The sequence below is a fragment of the Chenopodium album genome, chromosome 7 (genome assembly GCF_948465745.1).
Source record: "Chenopodium album chromosome 7, dcCheAlbu1.1, whole genome shotgun sequence".
Lineage (NCBI taxonomy): Eukaryota > Viridiplantae > Streptophyta > Magnoliopsida > Caryophyllales > Amaranthaceae > Chenopodium > Chenopodium album.
In genome coordinates, this window is record NC_137840.1 from 72,428,669 (window position 1) to 72,453,207 (window position 24,539).

At 36.9% G+C, this 24,539-nt stretch overlaps 3 protein-coding genes across 4 annotated transcripts; 2 read left to right on the forward strand and 1 right to left on the reverse strand.

Moving 5' to 3' along the window:
• The first annotated feature begins 1,064 nt into the window (after nucleotides 1-1,064).
• LOC145638414 (actin-related protein 2/3 complex subunit 5A-like) lies at nucleotides 1,065-3,899 on the forward strand. Its single transcript, XM_081689383.1, has 4 exons — nucleotides 1,065-1,312; nucleotides 1,421-1,493; nucleotides 1,611-1,711; nucleotides 3,529-3,899. Exons 1-4 carry the CDS (start codon nucleotides 1,215-1,217, stop codon nucleotides 3,662-3,664), a joined length of 408 nt encoding a protein of 135 aa, XP_081545509.1. The 5' UTR covers nucleotides 1,065-1,214; the 3' UTR covers nucleotides 3,665-3,899.
• A 1,072-nt stretch (nucleotides 3,900-4,971) lies between these two features.
• Nucleotides 4,972-7,528, reverse strand: LOC145638415 (homeobox-leucine zipper protein ATHB-4-like). The gene is made up of 4 exons (XM_081689384.1): nucleotides 7,259-7,528; nucleotides 6,447-6,775; nucleotides 5,970-6,049; nucleotides 4,972-5,331 (listed from the first exon to the last, which is right to left on the reverse strand). The coding sequence occupies exons 1-4, from the start codon at nucleotides 7,371-7,373 to the stop codon at nucleotides 4,986-4,988; spliced, it is 870 nt and encodes a 289-aa protein (XP_081545510.1). The 5' UTR covers nucleotides 7,374-7,528; the 3' UTR covers nucleotides 4,972-4,985.
• Nucleotides 7,529-10,595: 3,067 nt separating this feature from the next.
• Nucleotides 10,596-23,698, forward strand: LOC145639459 (uncharacterized). 2 transcript variants are annotated; one of them, XM_081690704.1, is made up of 13 exons: nucleotides 10,596-10,843; nucleotides 10,957-11,174; nucleotides 11,743-11,815; nucleotides 12,942-13,016; nucleotides 13,099-13,209; nucleotides 13,318-13,360; nucleotides 14,287-14,374; nucleotides 21,629-21,731; nucleotides 21,817-21,912; nucleotides 22,002-22,034; nucleotides 22,844-22,940; nucleotides 23,295-23,379; nucleotides 23,462-23,698. In XM_081690704.1, exons 1-13 carry the CDS (start codon nucleotides 10,757-10,759, stop codon nucleotides 23,586-23,588), a joined length of 1,236 nt encoding a protein of 411 aa, XP_081546830.1. In that variant the 5' UTR covers nucleotides 10,596-10,756; the 3' UTR covers nucleotides 23,589-23,698. The 2 variants fall into 2 exon arrangements, with proteins under 2 accessions (XP_081546830.1, XP_081546832.1); XM_081690706.1 differs by having other exon boundaries at nucleotides 14,290-14,374.
• The last annotated feature ends 841 nt before the right edge of the window (nucleotides 23,699-24,539 follow it).

A 24,539-nucleotide genomic window follows, 5' to 3' on the forward strand; every position in this document is an offset into this window, starting at 1 on the left:
ACAGAGTGTGTATGTATGTGTGTTTGAAAAGGGTTTAAAAAAGGGTAAGAATTTGTGAGTGACATTATCTTTTGCCGTTGATTTATGATTGTTGATACCACTTTTGGGGATTATACAATTTTGTAATGCAAAATGTTTTTTCTTGCTTTTTGAATATACCTGGGGTGTGTGTTCATGGGTGAGATTTGCTGCAATGGTGGAAAAAGTGTCTTGGGTTTCGTGACAGAGGATATTGCTTTCGGTATATTCTCTATTTTCCCTCTAATTCTATGGTAATTACATTATGAAAATGGCGTGTTTTTTAAATAAAGAGCGATTTCCATAAATAATGTTACGGAGAACTCCGTATTATTTAACACAATTAAAGAAAAGAAGCCTCATGCAAAATATTATTTGTGCTATACCCGTGGGCCGTGGAGATGGTCGTGTAAATGAAGCTTGTTACAATATACTCTTATTGAGAGCCCCATTAACTCATTAAGTATTGCTCTAACATATTTGGCAAATAACTCGCACTTCTCTATAACACACACGTTTTCCCGATCTACACTTGCTTTCGGTTAGGTATAGATTTTAGCATTGAAGTAGGTTTACTCGGTCAATCTCGAGGTCCTCTATTATAGAGCATTATGATATCTAGAGTGTTTCTCCTAGAGTTTTAAAACTTGTATAACAATTAGATGAACAAAATATATACTAGACCAAAAAAAAAGTTTGCAAATATTTTAGTCGTAGATAATTGTTTAAGACAACACTAAAACACTATTATTGTATTTTGGGTGAGCGGAGAGTGAGGGATAGCTCAAGTGGAGAGCTCAAATTCTCTTGAAATCAATTTCGATTTTTTTATTAGATCTCAATATATGTTATGTATATAGGGAAATGATGGCTAAATAATCTCTCTAATCGTCAAAATTTATTAATTAGGTGATATTTTTTTATTATTAAATTGAAAACAAAATTATAAAGTAGGATTCAAATGACTTATTATAGTACTCGAACAATATAATTGAGAATTTTACATATATACTATTCCAATATTCTCAAATCCGTACTTTTGATGTTTAACCAAACGACCACGATTACAGTATTGTGGTCTTCTACACTTGTGAACACTTACTAATAAGTTATTAAGAAACTGAAAGCGTGGAAGTGCAGTGTTTAAAACTGTGTTAAGTCCTAGTTTTGGAGGTAGAAAAAGAGAGGGAAAAATAATGGCAGGCCACGAAGATTTCATCGAAGCTGAAAATGCAGAAGCAATCATCACTCGAATCGAGCACAAATCTCGCAAGATCGAAAGCTTGCTCAAACAGTATACCAATTCTCTCTCAATTTCTTTTTTTTTTTTCAACATTTCAATCTGTTTTTGATCAATTTCATTTCTAATTCTGGGTTTTAAAAATTGATTACAAAAAATAAGGTATAAACCAGTTGAAGCTCTTAAAACTGCACTTGAAGGTTCATCTGCCATTACTAAAGATGATCGCTGCAAGGTTAGCTATCACATTTTGCTTTTGATTTCATAATTTGATTGTTGTTGAAATTTCTAGGGTTTGTGATTTTGGATTCCAATTTTGATTTGATTGTGATGTTTTGCTATTAATATACAGTCGGCGAATTGGATAGCGGTTCATCGGGCGATAATGGCGATTAAAGATGTTGATGGAATGCTGGCTTCTTTAGATTCTGAGTATTATGACATTCTCATGAAGTATGTAACTTCCATTTTGATCTTGGTTTCAATTTTTTTTGCATAATTTGTTGGTTTCTATCAGTTCTTTGATTAGGTGAATTTATGCATTTAGAATTGTTGGTTAAAGTTGGATTTTTTTACGAATTTATACCAAAATGCTGGTTTTTGAAAGCACTTAAATGGGTTGTTCTTGAACAAATTAGATATTTTGTGCAATTGAATTTTTAGGTTTAGATGGAGGAACTCTCTGTGCATATCTGGGATGATTGGAAGGTGATTTTGGTAATCTCACGTCCCCGTTTCGTACATGGAAGGGCTTTCAAAGTTGTATTGAAACCAATGGCAGATTTGGATGTTGTCTAATGGATATGCACTAGAAGAGTTATGTAAAGTAGTTTTCTTTTCTCTTGCTAGATGAACTTGATCAATTTGTTGTAAAGTATTTTGCAATGGGTTGATAGTTGCTTGACATATTACCCGAGTACATCTTATACTGAGATACGGTGCTGGATGGAGACTGGAGTGCAAGGGTGGTGGAACACCTTGTTATAGAAATTTGTGATGTGTTTGGGATCTCATTTCTTCCTCTATGTCGATTAGGAAATTTGCAACAGAAGCATGAAATGCACTCCTCTTTTCTGAACCTTGTTCATAATTAGATCCATGAGTCTTTTATAGCTTTATGTATGTTGGTATTGTCTTAATTGAAATTTACTCTTGGAAAACAGTGGATCTGAAGCATGGTTTTGTTGTAGTTTACTCTTGGAAAACAGTTTAGTACCTGCAATTATTAATGATTAGGTTGTAATGAGGAAGAAAAAGGAGGCCTTAATATATGATTGCATACCAGCAAGGTTGTTATGGACTAGCAATTGTAATAGTTAATTTTGAAGAGAATTGTGGATTAGTTAAGGGAAAAGCTTGAGTATTTCATTGATTAATGTAAGTAGGATAGCAATGGCTTGAGGCCATTAATCTCACAATGTAGCTTGAGGCTACAACTCTCAATTACAAGACACTCAATTTCTGGATGATTCTAAGTGCTAAATTTACTACAGACTTATACTCAAGACATCCAAGACTAAAGATAGATTCATGTGATTAATTAGCTAAAATAGTGAAACCATAATTAGACATTGTAGAGACTTGCTGTTTGCTTTCCTCAAGTTCTTAATGAGTTTTGTATCTTGCTCTTTGTTCCTCAAGCCTCCCTTCTTTCCTGCTTCTGCTGTTCCATGTGTTTCGATTGGAGCAACTTGACCATAGAACAACCCATTAACTTGCTTGTCAACCCCGGGCCTACGGGTATAGACTTGTATGGGGTGGGTTATGGGCTGGGTCGTATGATTCATCACAAAGGTATTACCCTAGGTTGTGAGAGAACATTGATATATTCTAGAACATTGCAGGAATAGTGCATTTTCTAATTGATGGTTATAATCTAATGTTGCATATAATTTGCAGGCTTTGCAAGGTTTTTTCTTAGAAAGTTGTGTTTGTAAATTCCTCAATTTCTTCTTTGGTATTGGGTATTCCCTGTTACTGGATGATTTGTTGAGAATAAGTGATTTTGAAAAGCTAGGAAACGGAAGTCTCTAAATTCTTAAACCCCATTTCACATATATCACATAAGACAGGACATTTGATAGATAACATATTAGGTTCTTTATGTTTAATTATCTTTTTATAGTCTAATAAAGCACAAGGGAATTAAGTCACTAATTGACTTGTGCAAAGGAAAGAATAAAAACTTCAATCCTCTGAACTAGGTTCTTGTTGTCTTGGGCTCTGTGATATGAAGTAGCTCAAAAATGTGTTCTTCCTTTTTATTTTAGGTACTTATACAGAGGTTTGTCAACTGGAGATCGTCCAACATGTGAACAGTGCCTCAGAATACATGAAAAGCTGACTCAGAGAGCTGGTCTAGGATGCATACTTCGTTGTCTTGCTGATACAGCGAATACAGTGTGATTCAACTTAAGATAAATCTCGCAAGACTCACACAAGAGGACTTCTGATTGGAATGGTCTTACACCCACCCTTTTGCATCTCTTTCTTGGAGTATAGATATGCAGAATTGCTAAGATATGTACATATGCATGTGTCCTTTACTCTTTTTCTGGCAGTATTCTGTCTCACCCCTGTGGAACTCAAAACTTCTAAGCTCTATTCATTATATATCAAAGAATACATTCCTTTAGAAAAATGTTTCAGATCATCATCTTCATCTAAGGTCATTTCATGGAGATTTGCTCTGTGGTGCTGAGAGTTTTAGATCATGCAGAGAAGAAATGGAGTCTTTGAGTTACTGTTTGGTTTCCGGACAAGAATTCTATAGCATCACTTATCTACTATAGAATTAGAATCTGTCGCATAAACTTGAGTATAATTTTTATTGACCCAATCTCTGTTTTGTTTTTTTTTTTTTTTTTTTTTTTCCTTCTGTCACTGTTTGGTTTCAGTATAGGAAATCACAGCATTATTAATTATGTTGTTCATCTGGGCTAGATCCCTGGATGTTAAGGTTATTGGTACACTTTGGCTTTGCTCTTTTCACCTTGGAAAACAAACTTAAGAGAACAGAACTTCAGATAAGGGCCAATTAGTCTAATTAGAGCCTCTCAAGATCAACTCACAACCAAGTATAGATACCTTCAAATTAAGGACTCGTGTCTGAGAAGTTTAGATGGGTGAAAACGGAAGCTTTTGTATTCAGTCCAGTTGTCTAATTACTATCGATTGGCGTCTACCAGGGTAGAGCTTTTGTTTTAATTATATAATGATTATATGGATGTCAATTAATTTAGCCAATTAAGTTTCTTAGAGATATCGAAAACCTCATGTTGATGAATCATCATTATCCGCAAAACCGGATAAACTTATTTATTTCCCACATGTTCATGTTTTTTAATCATACTGTTGAACTGTGAGCATGTCAATGCGACATGCCCCAACACAGCTATCATTTTCAGGTGATTAATCCAAACAAGAATACAAGGCAAACATAGAAAATTGCTGCATGAATCAGACAATTTATAATATACTTTCATATCATTGTATACATCATTATGTCATTAAAACCTGAACTAGGAAAGTTGTTCTCTTTCAAACTAACTACCTACCAACTAACTCAAATATCCGAATTTATCATGCTTTTATAACATTAAAATCTCATAAGTTTCAACACCTAAGTCAACTTTGACCTTGAGTAAATGTATATAGTATAGCCAGCTGCTACATTTGAACTTCTAAACCAAATTAAAGCTATGAATTGAATTACTTCATAATATGATCAAGGCTTAGAGGATTCAATCACTTGATTGTTGTTAATTGTAAAGGAGAGCTTCTGTATGGTAAGCGGTGTACGTTGGTGGAAGACACCCAACAGAGAGCGTCCTGTTTCACCAGCCGGAGTTTTGGTTATGGCGGACAAAGACGAGAATGACACATTTTTGCATGAAGGACACATTGTGAGGGTTGTAGGAGGGTGGTTTGCATCCATCATAGAATGTTCAGGAGAGAACTTCAAAGCCCTTAGCTCTTGCACCTCATTTTGTAGCCTCTTATTCTCTTCAGTTAAAGTCTCACAATACTTCTTCAGTTGCTCACAATCCGACTCTGTTTGCTTAAACTTTGTCCTGAATATATCAAAAAAATTCGGAAATTACAGCAATATTAATCGATTCGTTAACAAAATAACAACTTAACAATCATCGAGAAAAACCCTTAATTTTTTAAATAATTATAAATTTCGTGTTAAAATGATATATGCAGCCTTAAGGGTTAAGTATAAGAAACAAAAGTTAAAAACATTAAACAATAATTACTCGAGTCAATTTTTAGTATCCATCGACATTTGTCATAAATAAAATCATGAATGTTTTTGATTCAATAACTGAAATAATCAATCAAATGAAAACAAGTGTACCATTCTTATATCCTAAGTAATTAATTACCAACATACTTGTACGAGCCAACTTCAAAATAAATATATGAACCCATTTTCATTAATTTATGACGTTTTATATAAGAAACTCTGCATTCATTAGACAAAACCATAACGTTCAACAAATTAAATACTTTAAAGTTTTTTTTTTCTTTTTTTCTATATTTACAAATCATATTATTTCTTGTCGTACAAATATTAATTTACATCTCATTTCATAAATTATTTCAACCAATCACATGGTCAATTTCATTTCACTTTTTTGGAAATAAATTTCATAAATTAATAAAAAATGAATTGTCTAAAATTTGACATAACAATATAACATACCTTGCTCTTCTATTTTGAAACCAAACTTCCACTTGCCTTGGTCTAAGATTCACTTGTGTGGCCAATGCCACCTTTTGCTTCTGAAAATTCAATGAAATTGTAAAAACATGAATACAATATTAGTTGACTAATTTGGTAAAATATCATATATCCAAGAAGATATTGGAAAACATAATCGTGAGTATCGAGAATGGTGCTTCGTGATATCTGCTATGTACACTCATTCACACGTATCATGTGTGGTTATCATATACACATGTCAACCCAAAATCGGCATTCTAAGCACATCCAAGTGTATCATATAAGCTTTGAAAACATGTTTATAATATTTGATCTCAAAACGACCAATGACAATAATTTGAAAATTAATTTTAAGACGTACCAAATTACCAATGACCAAATTAAAACAAAATTATTAAATTACATGAAAACAAATTAAAATATAAGAAAATAAAAAAGAGAGAAAAAAAAACTGACTGTATTAAGGGTGGTATGTTCACTGAAAGCCTGTTCTAACACCAAGATTTGTTCCTTGCATAGCCTAAGCTTCTTCCTTTCACCACCAGAGCTTTCGCCGCCGCCTCGGTTGCCACCTTCTTCTTCGTCGCTGATCACCTCTCTGTCTCCTCCAAACCTTTTTCCGGTGACACATGATAAGGTACTCTTTGGAGAGCCTACTTTGCTCGTTTTCTCTTCTTCCTCCAAATCTATTATATCTATTGGTTGCTTTGAATTCAACCCCTTATTAATCCTTGGTATTATAGCCAATGTATTATTCAGTTTGTTCATTTGTGGGCTTGTTTCATCTGTGAAAATAACAAAAACAATAATTCTTGTAAAATTATTTTAATCTTATATTCAACGTTTAGCACTAGAGGCAAGACTCACAAGAAACAAACCTATGTACTCTCTCGGTTTCTTAAAGATTTTTTTTTTCTTTCCGACTTTATAAAAAAATGTTATCTTTAATTTTTATGTAATAAAAATTCTAACTAGCAATTTCTTCATGCAATTTTTATTCTAGAATTAATTAAGGCATCACAAACATTTAAAAGCATTATACAAGTATATCAATAATTTTTATATACATATACACATATAGACACTCTAGAATAAAGAAATATATATATATAGCACAAATGCACAATTACACATTTTTTTTTTTTGACATGATTAAATTATTATTTTGTAAATTGAATAAAGAACAAAAATTTATAGCACAATTACATAAAAGTTATTTTTCTAGAATTATTATATTATTATTTGCAAATAAAAAGAGAATAATTTACCTATGGAAAATTGGGATTCTCTCTTGCAAATAGGCTTATGATCAAGATTTGTGATTATTGGTGGTTTTAAGCTTAAACTCAAACCCCAAACCTCACATTTGTCTTCTTCATTCATCTCTTTCTCTCTCTAAACTTTCTCTCTCTAGTATTTTTTGTGATTTGCTGTTGGGTGTTGTTACAAATAAAGTAGGCAGCAAAATGAGTTATATTTATAAGCAAATGAGAAGAAGGGGGCAGCATTCAATTATGAGTCTAAATAGGCTCATATTCAGAAGTGTCTCCAATGGACTCTTGTTTTTGGGTGTGTTTAGGTTATAAAGTAGATGTGGCTCATGTTTTCTCTACATATAAACCACCTTGGACTGTATGTAGACGGTATTCAATCTCGAGTCTTGTATACTACTCTTTAGACTTAATAGTTGGTCGTTGTCATTAATTGGCATATAAATATGTAATCACAGAAGTTTGACCATCAGTAAATTAAGGAGTAACCGTAAATGAGTCAAACTTACATTATTGAACATATATAATGATATACTCGTATTAATGATACAATTAAATTATTCCACATAGATTAAAATTAAAGCTTAATGATATAAGCGTTAGATAAAAAATTTCCTAAAATGGTACTTCGTACTTGGAAAATTTAAAAAATTCATGACAAAAACACTTGTGGATCGGTGTGATTAATGTTTATTTATTCTTATATTTCTTTTAAAAGCTTTTTTTATATACAACCTTTGTTTTTTTAGCTTTCTATATGCAACTCTTACTATGTTTTTATTGTTTTATCATTCTCCAAAATTAGATAAATTAAAATTTTAATATATAATAATGTCAAAAGTCAAATTAAAACAGTCGAAAACACAGATATCATCAAACATGTCACCTCTTTCTCTTTTTCTTTGACTAACTACTTCATGATTGTAACTCATGTCCTATAATTACTTGCCATTATTTATCTCACAGTTTTTCCAAACCCATAATTAAGTTGAGTATAATTTTAATAAAATCATAACACTTTGTTACCATGGTAACTTATTAGTAAGTACACTACAAACGTGGTACAAGTGATTAGTTAATTAATAGAAGTTCCTTTTTGTTTATTGGTTTTTGGAAACAGATGAGTAATAATTTGGAGTTAATTTTGATTGTGTGAGAATGAAGGAGTCAAAATGAGTTAATTATTTTCAAAGTTGTAAGTTACCATGGTAATAGTAACTATGTAATTGCATTAGGTGCGAAAGATTGAGTTTTTTGAGGGGGTTTCATGGCAGGAAACATAATTAATGCTAATTTTCTTTATTCAAACTTTCAAAGCTATTATTAATAGCCTTATTTTTGGTGATTTGATGAACTATATCTTGGAGGATATGGTTGAGAATTTGAGATTTTTCATGGGTTTGATTAACATAAATATACCTCTAGATTGTTTTTTTCCTAATGGAACATGGTTTTTTGCTACTTGTGGATTTCAAATTTCTAGTACCCTATATTCGGTGTGGGCTATATTTACTAAATTAAAAATTATACTTGTCGGTAATGAATATTGTCTTGGAAAATCTTCTTCTTTCTTCATTTGTTTAATAATTATTCCAATGAACTTCGTTGAATATGCTTCATACATACCCCGTCCCCAGTATCGACCTTCTTTTCAAAATTAAATGCTCATCAAACATATTAACTAAACTATTATATGTCACGTTTTAATTGTAGAAATAATCTTGAAATTTGACCAAAATCTGTTGTATAATCTATTTGTAATCAATGGAGTAATTAATTAATATTATATATAATGCTACTAATTTATTGTGTATAAAAATAATTTTGTACAAAATTCAACATGTTTTACGACATTATAAAATTAGTTTTTTTAATGGTAAATCAATCAATTAATAAATAGAAAGTCATACGATATCTATAAACGATATTCGAATTTAACAAATACATAACATGGAGTATTAAATAAAAAATTTCCTTCATTTAAACTAATTATATTAACCTTTTTTTTATGTATTAATTTTAAAGTCTAGATATGGCTTGAAAATTACTTTGTTTTTATTTTTCATAATTAAAAGTTATGGTTTTATGGTTTTGAAATGGAAACTTATCTTTGTTATTGAATTACTAAGACTTTGTTTGATTGGTAAAGAGTTTTTTAGATAGCTTTTAGCTTATTGATGAGGCCTACTAGAGGTTTGATCAATTGAAAAGACTAATTTGAGTGTTTGGTATATAGCTTATTAAGAAAGCTTTTTGGCTAAAAAAAACTCTTTTGAATAATCTCAAAAAGGAGATTTTTAAATTTAACTTATTAAATATTTAACTATTTTTTTTTCAAAGAAAGTGCAACTAGTTCTTTAATGAATAGACAAAATGTCGATAGTAACATAGGGGGAGATTTCTATTAGTTGGGACTTGGTTTTTTCATACTTGATCACAAGGACGGATCTAGGATGTATACATATGGCGGGCCGTATAAAATATGAAGTAATAGAAAGTTATTATAAAAATAAAAAATAAAAAAATAAAAAAAGAAAAAGAAAAAAAAGCTATTGGTAGGATTAGAACCCAACGCCTACGATATCGTAATAGACACTATAAGGTTAGAAAACCAACTCAGGCAGGTCTATTCAATTTAACAACCAACAAGAATTATTTATATATACTGAATTTATCCAGCATAGGGCGGGTCGTGGCCTGGGTACGCCCGCCCTTGGATCCGTCATTGCTTGCTCAACACCAAAAGGAATTATTTTTGCGAGTTGATGGACAACAACATTTACCATCCCTCTTCACACGAGACTAAAACAATTTGCTTTTTAGTTATTACATACACTAATATAGTTAATAAGTAGTAACAATTATTTACTAAACATTTGCACAACCAATGAGTCAAACTAGCTAATACAATAAGGTATATCAATTAGTTAACAGCTAATTACCAATCAATGTCAAGTCAATTTGTTTTGATGATTCCATGTGAGTTTATTTTAGAGTGAATTCTCTTAAAATTGCTTAAAAAAATAAAAATTTCATAATTACTCTACTTTTGATATAAATTCCCTACATACCGTCCATGTTAGCCAAATCAACTACGAAGTAGAGTTTTTTTTAATCAAACAAAATTAGCGTTTTATGTTTTCACATATCCCACCCTTTATTCGAATATTCCCCACAAAAAAAAAAAAAAAAAAAAAAAGAAAAGAAAAAATCGTCACTGTAAAGAAAGAAGAATTCGAGGGCTATGTTTATCATTTTCCAAGAAGAATAACGCTTTTGTAAAAGAAAAAAAAATAAAAAAAAAAACTCAAAACGACGCCGTATCAATGTTCTCCACAAAAAAGTGAGGGGTTTTGCGGAGGTTTATCGTCTTTTCAACATTCTTCTTCCGCTGTCTGCCGCATTTGTTTCTCTATCATTTCTAGCAATTGGGTATTTTTGAATTGAAAACTTGAGATTGAAATTAGGGTTCTTCATCAATTTTAGGGTTTTAATATGGGTTCTTCTCGAAAGCGATTGAAACGAGCTCCGGAGTCTGATAGCGACATGGGTTCTGAAGAAGAGGATGAATTTATGAACCAGGTAACAAATTTTTTGACTAATTGTAGTTTTTATGCGGTATGGTTTGCTAAATTGATGTTTAAATTGTTGGGTATTAGTCAAAATTTGATTTGATTGGTTTTTGGATAACCTAGGTTAGTGGAGATGAATTTGAGGCATTGGATGATGATTCAGATGGAGAGGAAATTGAGGAGAGTGATGGCGAAAGCCAGGACGATACCGAAGGCAGTGAAGAAGAAGAAGAAGAAGAAGAAGCTGATGATGATGATGTTGGTGTGTTAAGTGCTGGAAAGAAGGATGATGAAATGGAGGAGCTTGAGAAAGAGTATAGGGAACTTCAAAATATGGAGCAGTATGATTTCTTTTCTTGAAAACTTGGATGCTTAATTAGATTGTTACTGTTTAGAAAATTTAATGCGAATATTGTGATTGTTGTTTGTGGATAATTAGATAACTGTGATGCTTTTATATTGGTTTTGTATACTCGATTCTTCTATCTTTCTTGCGTGCCACTTTGGTTTTATGCCCTTATTTGGTCCTATGTTTTGTGTTATTGGGAAAAATTGTACTAGACTGTAGGTAACTGACACACGTAAAGTTTGAAGTTCTGTATCGAATATTGTAGATACGATTTCAATGGCGAAAGAGTCCAGTTAGACTTCACCAATTAACCACTTTTAGGGAGGTTTCATCAGTTTGCAATGGGGTGGTTTGGTGGGTGGGAGGGGTGTGTATGTGGGTGTGGGTAGGGGTAGGGGTAGGGGGAGTACTTAACTTGTGCACATTTATTATTTGCATATCAGTTTTGTTCATGTTAGAGAGATTACCTGCTCAGCTGCTCTTGTCAACTTGTTTTCACTTGAGCTATGTTGACTTTGACATGTTCTCATTTTAGCACTTTTTTGTTGTTGCCTGTTTAGGAGTTTGATTCAAAATTTGAAGCGACACAAGGATGAAGATCATTTGAAGGGGCAAGCTATTAAGAACCAGAAGGTAGTTATATATTTACATCATAGCTATTAGCCTATGCTGTTATAATATATTTTTAGTTGCTTGTTTCTAAATCTCTATTCCCTCTGTAAACATGATGTTAAATGCTGAAAGCTATGCGCATCTCTTGATTTCACGATTCTTGCCTGATTTGAACTCTGCCTTTTTGTATTTGTTTCCTAGGAATGATTGTTGTTGTTGTTGTTTTTTTTTTTTTTTTTTTGGTGTATGTGTGTGTGTAGCCCGATGTCAATGGGGCGGGTCGGGGCGGATGTTGGCCTTCACATCCCCATCCCCACCTAAAATTTTCATCCCCATCCCCTCCTAAAATTTTCATCCCCGTCCCCATCCCCGCGGCGGGTCCAAAATTCATCCCCATCCCCGCCCCGACGGGTACAATTCCAAAACCACCCCCGCTCCACCCCCCACTTGGATATCCATCCCCACTTAATCCCCACCTAAGACCCGCCTAATCTCCACCTCCCAATACACAATCCAACATTTTTAATACTACGTATAAATTACAACTAATAAAATTATTATTAATATTACACACTTTTTTTAGTTATAAAATTAGTGTATTACAAATTATTATATCTACTATTTTATTTTACATATTTTTTTTATATATAAAATAGTATAAAATTATATAATTTTGTTTTATAAAATATATAGATGTGGGTGTGAGGTGGGGATAAGGCGGGTACGAAGTAGGGTGGGTGGAGCGGGGCGGGGATGGGGCGGGTACAATGTAAAATCCACCCCCGCCCCATCACCCATGGCGGGTAAGATTTTTATCCCCATCCCCGCCCCACTGGGTAGGAGACCCGCCCCACTGACATCCCTATGTAGGTGGCAGGGGGGTTTCTCCTGGACTAGTTTCATAATTTCCTGTTCAGTATTATACTACCCTGATGTTGATTATAACATCACTACTACTTCTACCAACTAGATTACTATATATGTTTCAAGTATTGTTACTCATTGTTGAATTATGAATGTCATAGATATAATAATTACTACTTCATATACATGTTTCAACTTTCAAGTATTGTGACTCAATGTTGAAGTGTTAGCATCATAGATATGATAATTTGTTGCTGTTATAATTTTCTCTGTGTTCTTGTAGGCTCTTTGGGATAAGGCCCTTGAGCTCAGGTTCTTATTACAGAAACCATATTCTAAATCAAATAAGCTACCACAGGTAATTGCTTTCATGTAAATTCCTATTAATTAGTTGATAATACAATTTGGAGTTCTGTGGTAAATTATTGCTTTGGTTATAGGAACCAATCCGTTCATCATTCTGTGAGGCAGATGAAGATGTCTCTGCTGCATATTCAGATCTCATTGCAGCATCTAGTGAAGCAATAGAATCCCTTGTGCAATTACAGGAGGTATTTTCTTGTAACACCTATTCATTTTGATACAAAATCTAGCAATGCTCTATGAATCCTTAATAATCAGAATTTGATCACTGAAAGGCGCTTATGTCTTTGATGCAGGCTCTACTTGAAAATAATCCTTCCATTGTTGAAGCCACAGAAGGTATATTTTAGATATTATGTCTTTGCCCTACTGATATGCATTGATTTTAAGCTTCTTCTCTGACCAGAAATAATCTTGTTAAACCAAGAAATTAACATGGTTTCATGAAAACTGTCAGGATACAAAGTACTAGTTGGGCCTTCTACATTATACCTGCTTATTTAAGGGACATGGGTCATGGGTGGTTTATCCTTTTTTTTTAGGGGGGGGGGGGTGGGATTTACCTTTTGAACGTCATGTGTAATCTTGTTTTTTTTTTTTTTTTTTTTTTTTTTTTGGTGTTTAGAGAGCCACAAGGGCAGGGATGAGAATCGATCCCAGACCTCCTAGAATCGTGAGGGAAGCTCTAACCACTTGAGCTATCCCTCACTCTCGTAATCTTGTTTAATCTGTTCCTACTTGTTTTGCTTTGCTGGATCATTCTTTTGTGAAATTCTAGTTTTGAAACTATTTTTGGTTACTGGCTACTGAGTGAGATAGTGCTGCATCCAAGAAGTAGAATTAAGTAGTGGATTAATGTCCTGACTTGTGAACATTCTGATCCCTCACAAACTCAATGGATATGAGAGGATAGATTCTCTCTGTAGAAGAATCACACTTGATAATTGATTGATATGGTATGTCAAGTTGCATTGTGCTTTTGTTCATAGAACCCTCTGTGCAAGGTTTGAATTGATATTTGGTTGATATCTTTCTCTCTTACTTTGCAATTAAGTTAGTATGGCCTATGTGGACGATATCAACCAAAAGAGAAATACTGAGATGTTGCTGACTATCTGTTCCTTACACTATTCTTTACTGCATGTCTAGCTTCATTGCCGGAAGATATATTGTTTATACTTAATTTGGTGTGTAAATAGTAGTTCTTTTGTATCTGTTGTTATCTTTTCTTATTCTCCCTAAATTTTTTAAAAATTGTTTTTCAGAAGGATCTCTTAAATCTTCTGAGGAGGTTGAAAATATTGATGGTAACAAAGAGACAGAATGGTTACATATATCTCAAGCGCATTCAAGGTATCATGCTTTTCTTATCTTGTTAACGCTTGATCAATATATGTTGTATCCATTGCAGTTTATACTTTTGGTTGTCGCTGCAATTAGTGTAAAAAGGCATCATGTCCAATTCACTGGCAATAGCATTACTATTGAAGGGTAGTGTTTTGGACTGGTGGGGGGCCTTGTATGGAATTTTTTGTCTGTAAATGATAAAATGCTGAGTAATGTGGATTATAATCACTTAAGACTAACTTTTTATGTTCTAAATTTAATTGTATATATATATATATATAATTTTTTTTTAATTCTAATTGTTAAAATTGCTTATGCAAGTCCCTATTATTGCCAAAACTATTATGGAATCACACTCATGAGTCCTGTACAGCTATTGTATATGTCTGTTAAATCGTATCTTTTTTCATTTTCCAATGTCATGTCTTCCTCCACATGATACCTAATCCTCAAACTTGTTAAGTTTGGACAACTCACTAAACTTTATTTGTTTTATATCTCTCAAATAAGTTATTAGGATTTGACATTATTCTACTAATATTAATTATCATCACATACTCTGCAAATGGATTCTTTTCTCTTGTGCTATGGTTTTGTAACAAAATTTTCAATAGTTAGATTCTGCAACGGACTTGTGATTCACACACTCAAATGTTAGGACAAACGGCTGATTGTATTAATATTTAAGCCAAAATCTTGCAAAGCGTCAATGGCTTTAGGCCATTACTCTCCAAGTTAACTAATACAATTTTCTGGATACCTTTCCTTACACAACTTCTACTATTTATCTTACTACTATTGTCTACAAATATGGCAAAACAAGGCCTTAATTGCTAGAGGTACTCTTCTTGTCTTCTTTCCTTTTTTTGCATAATAACAACAATCACCTAAAGCTGGCTGCCTCCCCTGCTTCCAGCGGTTCTCTGCTTTGCTTGGTGTTGTGACTGTTCTGCCCTTGCTGCCTGTTGCGCCTGTGATAGGTAAGTGTCACGGGTGGTGGGTATGGGTTCATTGCAACACTCCCCCCCAAGAGAGCCACCTTGTCCTCAAGGTGGAAGTCCGGGAACCTCTCTTTGATGCCTTGCGGATCCTCCCATGTAGATTCAAATTCTGGTACACCGCGCCATTTTATCAGAACCTCCTTCCCTGTCCGCGTCCGGCCTTAAATCGCATGTCAAGTACCTCTTCAGGCTCAACAACCAACAACTCCAATTTGGATGTGATCTGAGTCGGAATGGTGGGAGAACTAGGTATGTCTCCCAAAGCTTTCTTGAGCTGTGACACGTGGAACACGGGATGAATATTGTAGTTCTCGGGCAATAGTAATTTGTAGGCGACATTTCCTATGCGCTGCACCACTTCAAAGGGCCCGTAGTATCGAGCCGCCAACTTTTCAAAAGGGCGTTTGGCCAATGACTTCTGGCGGTATGGTTGGATTTTGAGAAACACCAACTCCCCCACCTGAAATTCCACATCGCGGCGTTTCCCATCTTCATTCCTCTTCATAACCTGCTGAGCCCGTATCAGATTCGCCTTTAACTCATCAAGCATCATATCCCTCTCTCGCAACACCTCCTCAACAGTACCTACTGCTGTTTGCCCAGCCCCTATTCGAATTAATTTTGGAGGATCCCTTCCATAAACCGCCTTGAATGGGCTCATCAAAGTGGACGAGTGTGAGGTGGTGTTGTAGGAATATTCGGCCCACGACAACCAATGTGCCCACCCGTTGGGTTGCTCGCCGGCAAAACAACGCAAGTACGTTTCAAGTCTCTTATTGACCACCTCCGTTTGACCATCGGATTGGGGGTGGTACGAAGTACTTCGTCTCAAATCGGTTCCTTGTATGCGAAAAAGTTCCCTCCAAAATGCACTAACAAATACTCGGTCGCGATCCGTGACTATGCTACCTGGAATTCCGTGCAACCGCACAATTTCCTTGACGAATGTTTACGGCTGTGAATGGGTGTTTTAACCCAATAAAGTGGGCATACTTAGTGAGGCGATCCACCACCACTAGGATCGTATCAACTCCCTTCGACCGAGGCAACCCTTCGATAAAATCCATACTTATCTCCTCCCATACTCTCTCCGGTGTCGGAAGCGGTTTTGAAGCAACCCCGCCGGAGATTGTTGCGCAAACTTGTTCTGTTGACAAATCCCACAAGTGCGCACAAATTCAGCCACGTCTCTTCGCATTCCCGGCCAAAAGAACTCAGCCCCAATCCTGAAATAAGTCTTCAGATCCCCCGTATGCCCTCCCTCACGTGAATTGTGGAAGGACCTCATTAATTCCGCCTTCCAGCTCGAATTTCGAGGAATGACCAGTCGTCCTTTGTGTACGAGCTGCTGATTTTCTATTGAGTATCCCGCTTCTGACCCCCTGCATCTATCACGGCTCTCAGCCGCTGAATCTCCCCATCCTTCTTAATTTCTTGCTTCAACATTTCCCAGTCTAACCCTTGTGTCGTGAGCAACACTCTCAGCTTTGTCTCATCTGTCTTTTCGCCTTTCCGAGACAAGGCGTCGGCGACCTTGTTCGAAATTCCAGGCTTGTATTGCAAATCAAAGTCAAACCCGATTAATTTTCTTACCCATTTTTGTACTCCACCCCTATTTCACTCTGTTGCGCGATGTATTTGAGGGATTGTTGATCACTTCGCACTATAAATCTCCTCCCTAGCAAATAGTGCTTCCATTTTTGCACCGATAAACACACGGCCATCAATTCTTTCTCATAGATGGACTTACTCCGGCCACCGGGCCCTAGGACCTTGCTGAAAAACGCCACGGGCCTCCCTTCCTGCATAAGCACCACACCGAGGCCATAACCTGACGCGTCGGATTCCACCACGAAAGTTTTAGTGAAGTCCGGCATAGCCAAGACCGGCGCCGAACTCATAGCCACCTTCAACCTTCGAAACGCCTCTTCCGCGGCTTCGCTCCACCCATAATTATCCTTCTTTAATTGGTCGGTGAGGGGGTGAGCAATGTGGGCATATTGTTTGATAAACTTACGGTAGTATCCTGTAAGTCCTATAAAGCCTCTTAATTCCTTAAGAGATCTTGGGATGGGCCAATCCATCATGGACTTAATTTTGTCCATGTCCACCGAAACACCATCTCTTGAAATCATATGGCCCAAGTAAGCCACCACTTGTTTACCAAACTCACATTTTTTTAAATTAGCAAACAATGAATGATCTCTAAGAGTGGATAAAACAAGTCGCAAGTGTTCAACATGATCATCATGACTAGCACTATAAATAAGAATATCATCAAAAAATACAAGCACAAATTTTCGGAGAAAAGGCCGGAATACCTCATTCATCAATGATTGAAAGGTAGCCGGTGCATTTGTAAGACCAAAAGGCATGACGAGGAACTCGTAATGCCCCTCGTGTGTCCGAAAAGCCGTTTTATGGGTGTCCTCCGGCTTAACAAGTATTTGGTGATAGCCGGCCTTTGAGGTCAAACTTTGAAAAGACTCTAGCCCCATGCAACTCATCAAGAAGCTCATCAATCACCGGAATTGGGTATTTGTCGGGGATCGTCTCCTTGTTTAGAGCCCGATAATCCACACAAAATCTCCAAGACCCATCTTTCTTCTTGACCAACAAAACCGGGCTCGAAAACGGGCTAGTCGAGGGTCTTATAATTCCCGCTTGAAGCATCTCACCGATGAGTTTTTCGATTTCGTCCTTTTGAAATTGGGGGTAGCGGTACGGCCTAACACTAACCGGGTCGCTACCCTCCTTGAGAACTATTGAATGCTTGTGCCCCCTAGTCGGTGGTAAGCCCTTTGGGCTCTCAAAAACGGATGCAAAATCTTTCAACACCCCTTGTAGAAATTCTGGCGGCCCAATCTCACTCGGCCCATTCTCTTTTGGGCTGTACTCTTCTGCCTCCACCAAGTTCATCTCCACTAACACTCCTCCTCCTTTTCTTAAAGTTCTGAGCATAGCTTTAAGAGTGATCCCCGTCTTGGTTAAACTTGGGTCTCCTTTAATCACCATGGTTTTTCCACCCAAATTAAAACTCATTTCCTGTAGTTTCCAATTAGTTATCACGGTTCCAAGCTTTTCGAGCCATTGAATGCCCAAAATTACATCTGAATTTCCCAGTTTGAAGGGTAGAAAATCCTCCTCAATTTCAATCCCTTCCCCTAGCTTTAACCGTACCCCCTTACATTGCCCTTGCCCTTTTATGTTCTCGCCATTGCCGAGAGACACTCCAAAGCTAGTGTCTCCGGAAACGATTAAACCCAAGTACTCAATAGCTTGTAAAGAAAGAAAGTTGTGAGTGGCCCCGGGGTCGATCATCACCACCACCGGCTGCCCCCTGATCGTTCCGTTGAGCCTCATAGTCTTGGGGTTTGACAGCCCTACAATGGAGTTCATTGATACGGAGGCCGGGGTCTCAACTTCCTCTACCTCTGGTGCTTCCATTGCCTCCATTGCCGTGAACTCCCCCCCCTCCTCGTCGTCGTCCTCTTCAACTAAAAGCACACTAAGTCCCTTGGCCGTACATACATGCGTGGGACCCGTCCACCTCCCATCGCACTTGAAACACAAGCCTTTAGCTCGCTTCTCTTGCATTTCCCTCTCCGTTAACCGCTAACCGCCTCACACTGCCACTGAACTGGGAGGAGTTGGGGTGGTTTCGATTTTGGGTTGGGTTGTGTTGTATGCTGGCAGGGTGATTCACAGACACACAGAGGCCAGGGAGCCTTGTGAACTTTGGGTCGACTGGAATGAGTGGGTTGGGTTGGTTTTGGCAGGGCGGGTTGGTATAAGGTGGGCTGGGGTTATGAAAGGATTGGGCTGGCCCAGATCCTAAAAGAGTTGAGGCTGGGCTTTTGTTAAAATAAGAGTACGACCCCGGTCTTGTAAAAACCCCACCCGTTTTCTTGAGCCCAACGACCCGATTCCTCTCTTCGACCCGCACCGCCAGATCCATGGCATCATCCAACGTGATCGGGTTCAACATCCTTATCTCTGCCTTTACATCCTCTCTTAATCCATTAATGAACCGAGCCTTTAAAATGTCCTCTGGAATTTCAGGGAGTGGCGCCGCCTTCTCGATGAAGACCCTTCGATATTCCGCCACGGTGGTGACCTGTTGCACCGCCAACCACTGCTCGTGCAGTGACCCCGCGTTCATCGGCCTAAATTGATTTAAGACCCTCACCTTCAAATCCTCCCAGAGCACCACCGGCCGACGACGGTGCTCCCACTGATACCACCGCAACGCGTCGCCGTCAAGCGCCACTACCGCCGCTTGTATCTTCTCCGGTTCGGAAAGTTGGTAGAATTGGAAGAATTGTTCCCCCCTTAAAATCCAGCCGTCTGGGTCTGAACCGTCAAAGGTCGGCATGTCGAGCTTGCGATACTTCCAATTGTTGCGCTGCTCTTGCCGGTTTTGTTGGTGGCGGACTCCCCCTCCAAGTCCTGTGTCCCAGTTTCCAAAGCGGAGTCCATTGAAACCTCCCGCTCCAAACGGTGGCTCGTTGTAACCACCCGCACCTTGTGGTGACCCGTTGTAACCTCCGAGCGTTTGAGGCTGTTCCACTTCTTCTTCCACCCCCACTGTTTGCGCCGGTTGTTTTCCCAAAGCTTTGAGAGCGTTACGGATCTCATCCATGGCTTTCTCGTGCCGACTCGCCGTCATGTTTACTTGTTGGGTGATGTCTTGCCGGAAACGGTCTAGTCTCCCTTCCATAGATTGTCTCACCCTGTCAAGATTCTCGTCTTGCTTCGTAAGGAGCGCATGTTGCAGTGAACTTTCACCATCACCGAGTTTTTCGCAAATTTCTTCCACTCACTCTTCCAGTGCCGCCACCCTCTCTGGTGTCACGTTCAACGGCGTCGGCGACATGTCGGCTCTGATACCAAATGCAACGGACTCGTGATTCACACACTCAAATGTTAGGACAAACGGCTGATTGTATTAATATTTAAGCCAAAAGCTTGCAAAGCGTCAATGGCTTTAGGCCATTGCTCTCCAAGTTAACTAATACAATTTTCTGGATACCTTTCCTTACACAACTTCTACTATTTATCTTACTACTATTGTCTACAAATATGGCAAAACAAGGCCTTAATTGCTAGAGGTACTCTTCTTGTCTTCTTTCCTTTTTTTGCATAATAACAACAATCACCTAAAGCTGGCTGCCTCCCCTGCTCCCAACGGTTCTCTGCTTTGCTTGGTGTTGTGACTGTTCTGCCCTTGCTGCCTGTTGCGCCTGTGATAGGTAAGTGTCACGGGTGGTGGGTATGGGTTCATTGCAGATTCACCATTAGCTAGTTGAGAAGGACTCTTTTGGGCTATTGGAGTACAGGGAGCAGGGCTTCCCTTAGGTTGATTGGAAGACATTTTAGGGTTATATCTGCATCATGAATGAAGCTTTAAAGTGGGTGTGGACTTTGGAGGTAATCCATTGAACAGCAGGCATGATGGAACGACATCACTATGGGCCTCAGGGCTGGTGAAAATGGGTTTGGAGAAATTTGTGGAGGCTGTGCGGAAGGTTCATTTCACGGTGTATTTCTGGTAATTAGTGCTTAGTGATGGGATTTTGGGCTATCGAATGTTTCTAGAGTGCTATTTAGTAGAATTCTAGGTAATAACTCAGCGATCCAATTTCAGAATTTTCATTTTTATTTTTGGGTAAATAACTTTCAGGAAAGTAGTGAGCAGGAATAGTAATTATAAGTATTTGGCTTGGAGGAGTAAGCAATTAATTGCTCTACAAGTCTACTGTTGCACTTTATGGTGATGACATTCCTGTTTAAGCTGGCTTCTTAATTTCTATTTTATTTTTATGCTGTATGCCTGTATGGTGAAAGAGTGGATATGATATGAAGAGACAGGTAGCTGTCATATATAAAAATTTGATATTATGAAGAGACAGGTTGCTAGGTGGTTTTCCCTACTTGCAGTTCTTGTGGAAATCTGTGAATACACGGCCTCAGAGGCTCAGATTAAACATCATTTTGTCAGAAGTTCATTAATATTTATGTTGATTGAGTACGTAATAGTTGCATTTATACTTTTTTTTTTTGAACGGTAGTTGCATTTATACTTCATTCTCTGTATTGGTTGAATACTTGAATCTTTTGGGATGCTTGTTCTTGTTTACAGTTGTCTGTTTCCATTGTGCTATTTTTATGGTTTTTTTAACTATGTAAGCATAATTATGTTATCATTATGGAGATGAGCTGTGGAGACACATATATCTTTTTGCATATTTTATTACAGAGTAGCACCATTCAGAAATAAGTCAGTAGATAAATGGCAGAGAAAAGCGGATGTCCACAGTGGTGCTGCTGCAAAGAAAGTAAAATTGTTGGCCTTTAACCAGGTAAAGTGTGTGATTACACTGGAAGCTATGATGTGTTGTGGTTACATCAACTCTGGATTGTATCTCACTGATCTTCTGATTGTAGAATATAAGTGACCAAGTGGCAATGTACATGAGGGATCCAAGTAAAATGATTAAAAGTATGCAACAGAGAAGAGAAGCTGTTAATGTCTTTGGCACTGTGAGTTTTGTATTCGACGCTTAATATCGAGATCCAATATTGTGTGCACTATCTATTATGTGAATTTGATGTTGATCCTTACATGACAGGTTGGTAAGCAGGCTGACAACACCATTGAGGAGGTAGTCTCTTAGTTTCTTACTTCTTTTCATGGTTTTGGTTCTCTAGTCCAGTCTCTTATTACATAAAACTCTTTATGGGTGGGAGGGGGAGGTATATAGGGTCGAGGCTTTAGCATTTATGTTCTTATGTTCTGATATCTTGTTAAGCATTTTTCTTATTGTCCGTATTAGACATGATACTTGTGAACGAGAATTTGTTTTGACATCCTAATTAAGAAGCTGTGAGGTGTGAATTTTGCTCATACAACATACAAAAGACACACGTACTGTTTTTTTTTTTTTTTTTTTTTTTTTTTCTGAAGAAAGACACGTACTGATTGAATGAATTCAACTTGGCAACTAAAATGTGCTGACCATTTTAACATAACCGGATGCTCTTTTAAGTTTAAATAAACACCTTCATCCATATACTTGTTCTGTTTTCATTATTGGATACATAGGTGACCTCTTTTAATATGTCTTGTTGAAGATGTCACGGCTAAAATTGATTAACAACCAAGGATCATTTTGTCGATTTCATAATTTCCAATCATTTCCTATCTCAGTATTGACTGAATCTCTGTACTGGGTTCATTGTCACTTCACACTCTTTTATCAATTAGCTGCCTTCAATGTGACAGATCTTCTAGCATCAATGTTTGCCCAAAGTTTAATTAACATACATGTTTAGTGGTCTGACATGTATCCTATCATTCATATCATCAGGCCTTTTAATGTAGGATGATTGAATCTAAGCTCTTATTTTTTCTTGTGAACATTAACAATTCTCATCTCTGGTAACGTGATTTTCATTATTTTCTTTCAATTAGGGTATCATTGAGGGAGACCCTGAGCTTCTGGACGACTCTGAATTTTACCAACAATTGCTGAAGGAGTTCTTTGAGACAATTGACCCATCATCTTCCGGTAAGCTCCTATTTTTTGGTTTCCAATAGCTCCTATTTTTGCTGATATTTGCGCTGTTTGACCTTGCAAATTTTTGTACTTGCACCACCTCTACAAGAGAGAAAAGTAGAACACTAAATATAAGATATGTGTAATTTGGGCCTTTTAAGTTCAATTTAACTCATTATGTATTTGTCAATGGGAGCAATATTTTTGGATTTAATTGACAGATCCCATGTTGATTATCTGCATTAATGTCTTCACTGTCTGCCTCTAAATGTGAATTGACTGAATTCTAATAGCATCAACAAAATGATCTTATATCTTTGTATATAATTAGCATCTAAACAACAAATCTCATGATAAACTCTGCAGAGTCAGCATTTTATGCTTTGAAAAGGCTACAAACCAAGAAAAGGAAAGTGGTAGACCGCCGAGCTTCCAAGAGCCGTAAAATCAGGTCTTTTTTTCATGTAGCCTCACTTTTTTCTGTTACAAAATGATCCCCATAAAACTTAATTTTCTTGTTTACTTTGTTGCAGGTATCATGTCCATGAAAAAATTGTCAATTTCATGGCCCCTGAACCAACAAATCTCCCCCCTATGGCTCCCAAGTTATTCGAGAATCTGTTCGGGTTAAAAACCCACAAACCTACGTCTGCTGCGTAGAATATTTAAGTTCACTTTACACAGGATAGCGCCCCATATATTCAGCCTTTATCCTTATTTTTTGTGAATTAACAATTTAATTTAGCAATGGAAAAGTTTATTTATAAGCTTAACTTGCTTGTGCTTTTGAAATTTTGTTTTGATTTGCTTGCTGCTGTGCTGGGCTTCAGAATCATGTATAATCATAACTTTAACAGCAAGTAATTACACTAATTAATTATTTAACACTTCTTACATGTAAATGTTTTGATAATTAAAGGACAATGGACATCATATCGAAGCAAATCCATATTCAATTTCTCAATTAAAGAACCAGTGAAACAGAGATGCGGAGTACATATTTTCGACTCTAATATTGTGTTAAATTGAATAAATGTGAAATGAGTGTGAGAAACCTAAAAAAGGAATCTGCCTATGTACAAGGTAAAACAACATTACATCCCAAAATGAATAGATGATGAAAGTTTTCTTCTAACTTGCACGCTTGAAAGGTTTATGATAAAACTTGTGTATTTGTAATGAAATGAAGTAAATGCAAGTATTATCTTTAGAGTTGTCAAAAGTTGACCCGACCCAAAATACCGACTCAAACCCGATTATTAACCGATCTATCTAAACCCGAAAAAATGGTGACTCAAACCTGACCTGACCCGACCTGAAACCAACCCTAGACCCGAATTGACCCGAGTATGTGAGACCCAAACCCGAACATGAACTGACTTGGAGATGACCCGACCAGAATGTAACCCGTAAATTATTGACTTGAACCAAACCCGACTTGAACCGAAATTGACCCTAACCCGTTTTAACCCGTCAAAACCCGAATTTAACCAGACTTGTTACTAACCTGACCTGAATTCAACTCGACCCGTTCCTAACCCGACCCGAATTTAACCCAACCTGTTACAAACCCGACCCGAAATCAACCCGACTTGTTATTGACCTGACCAA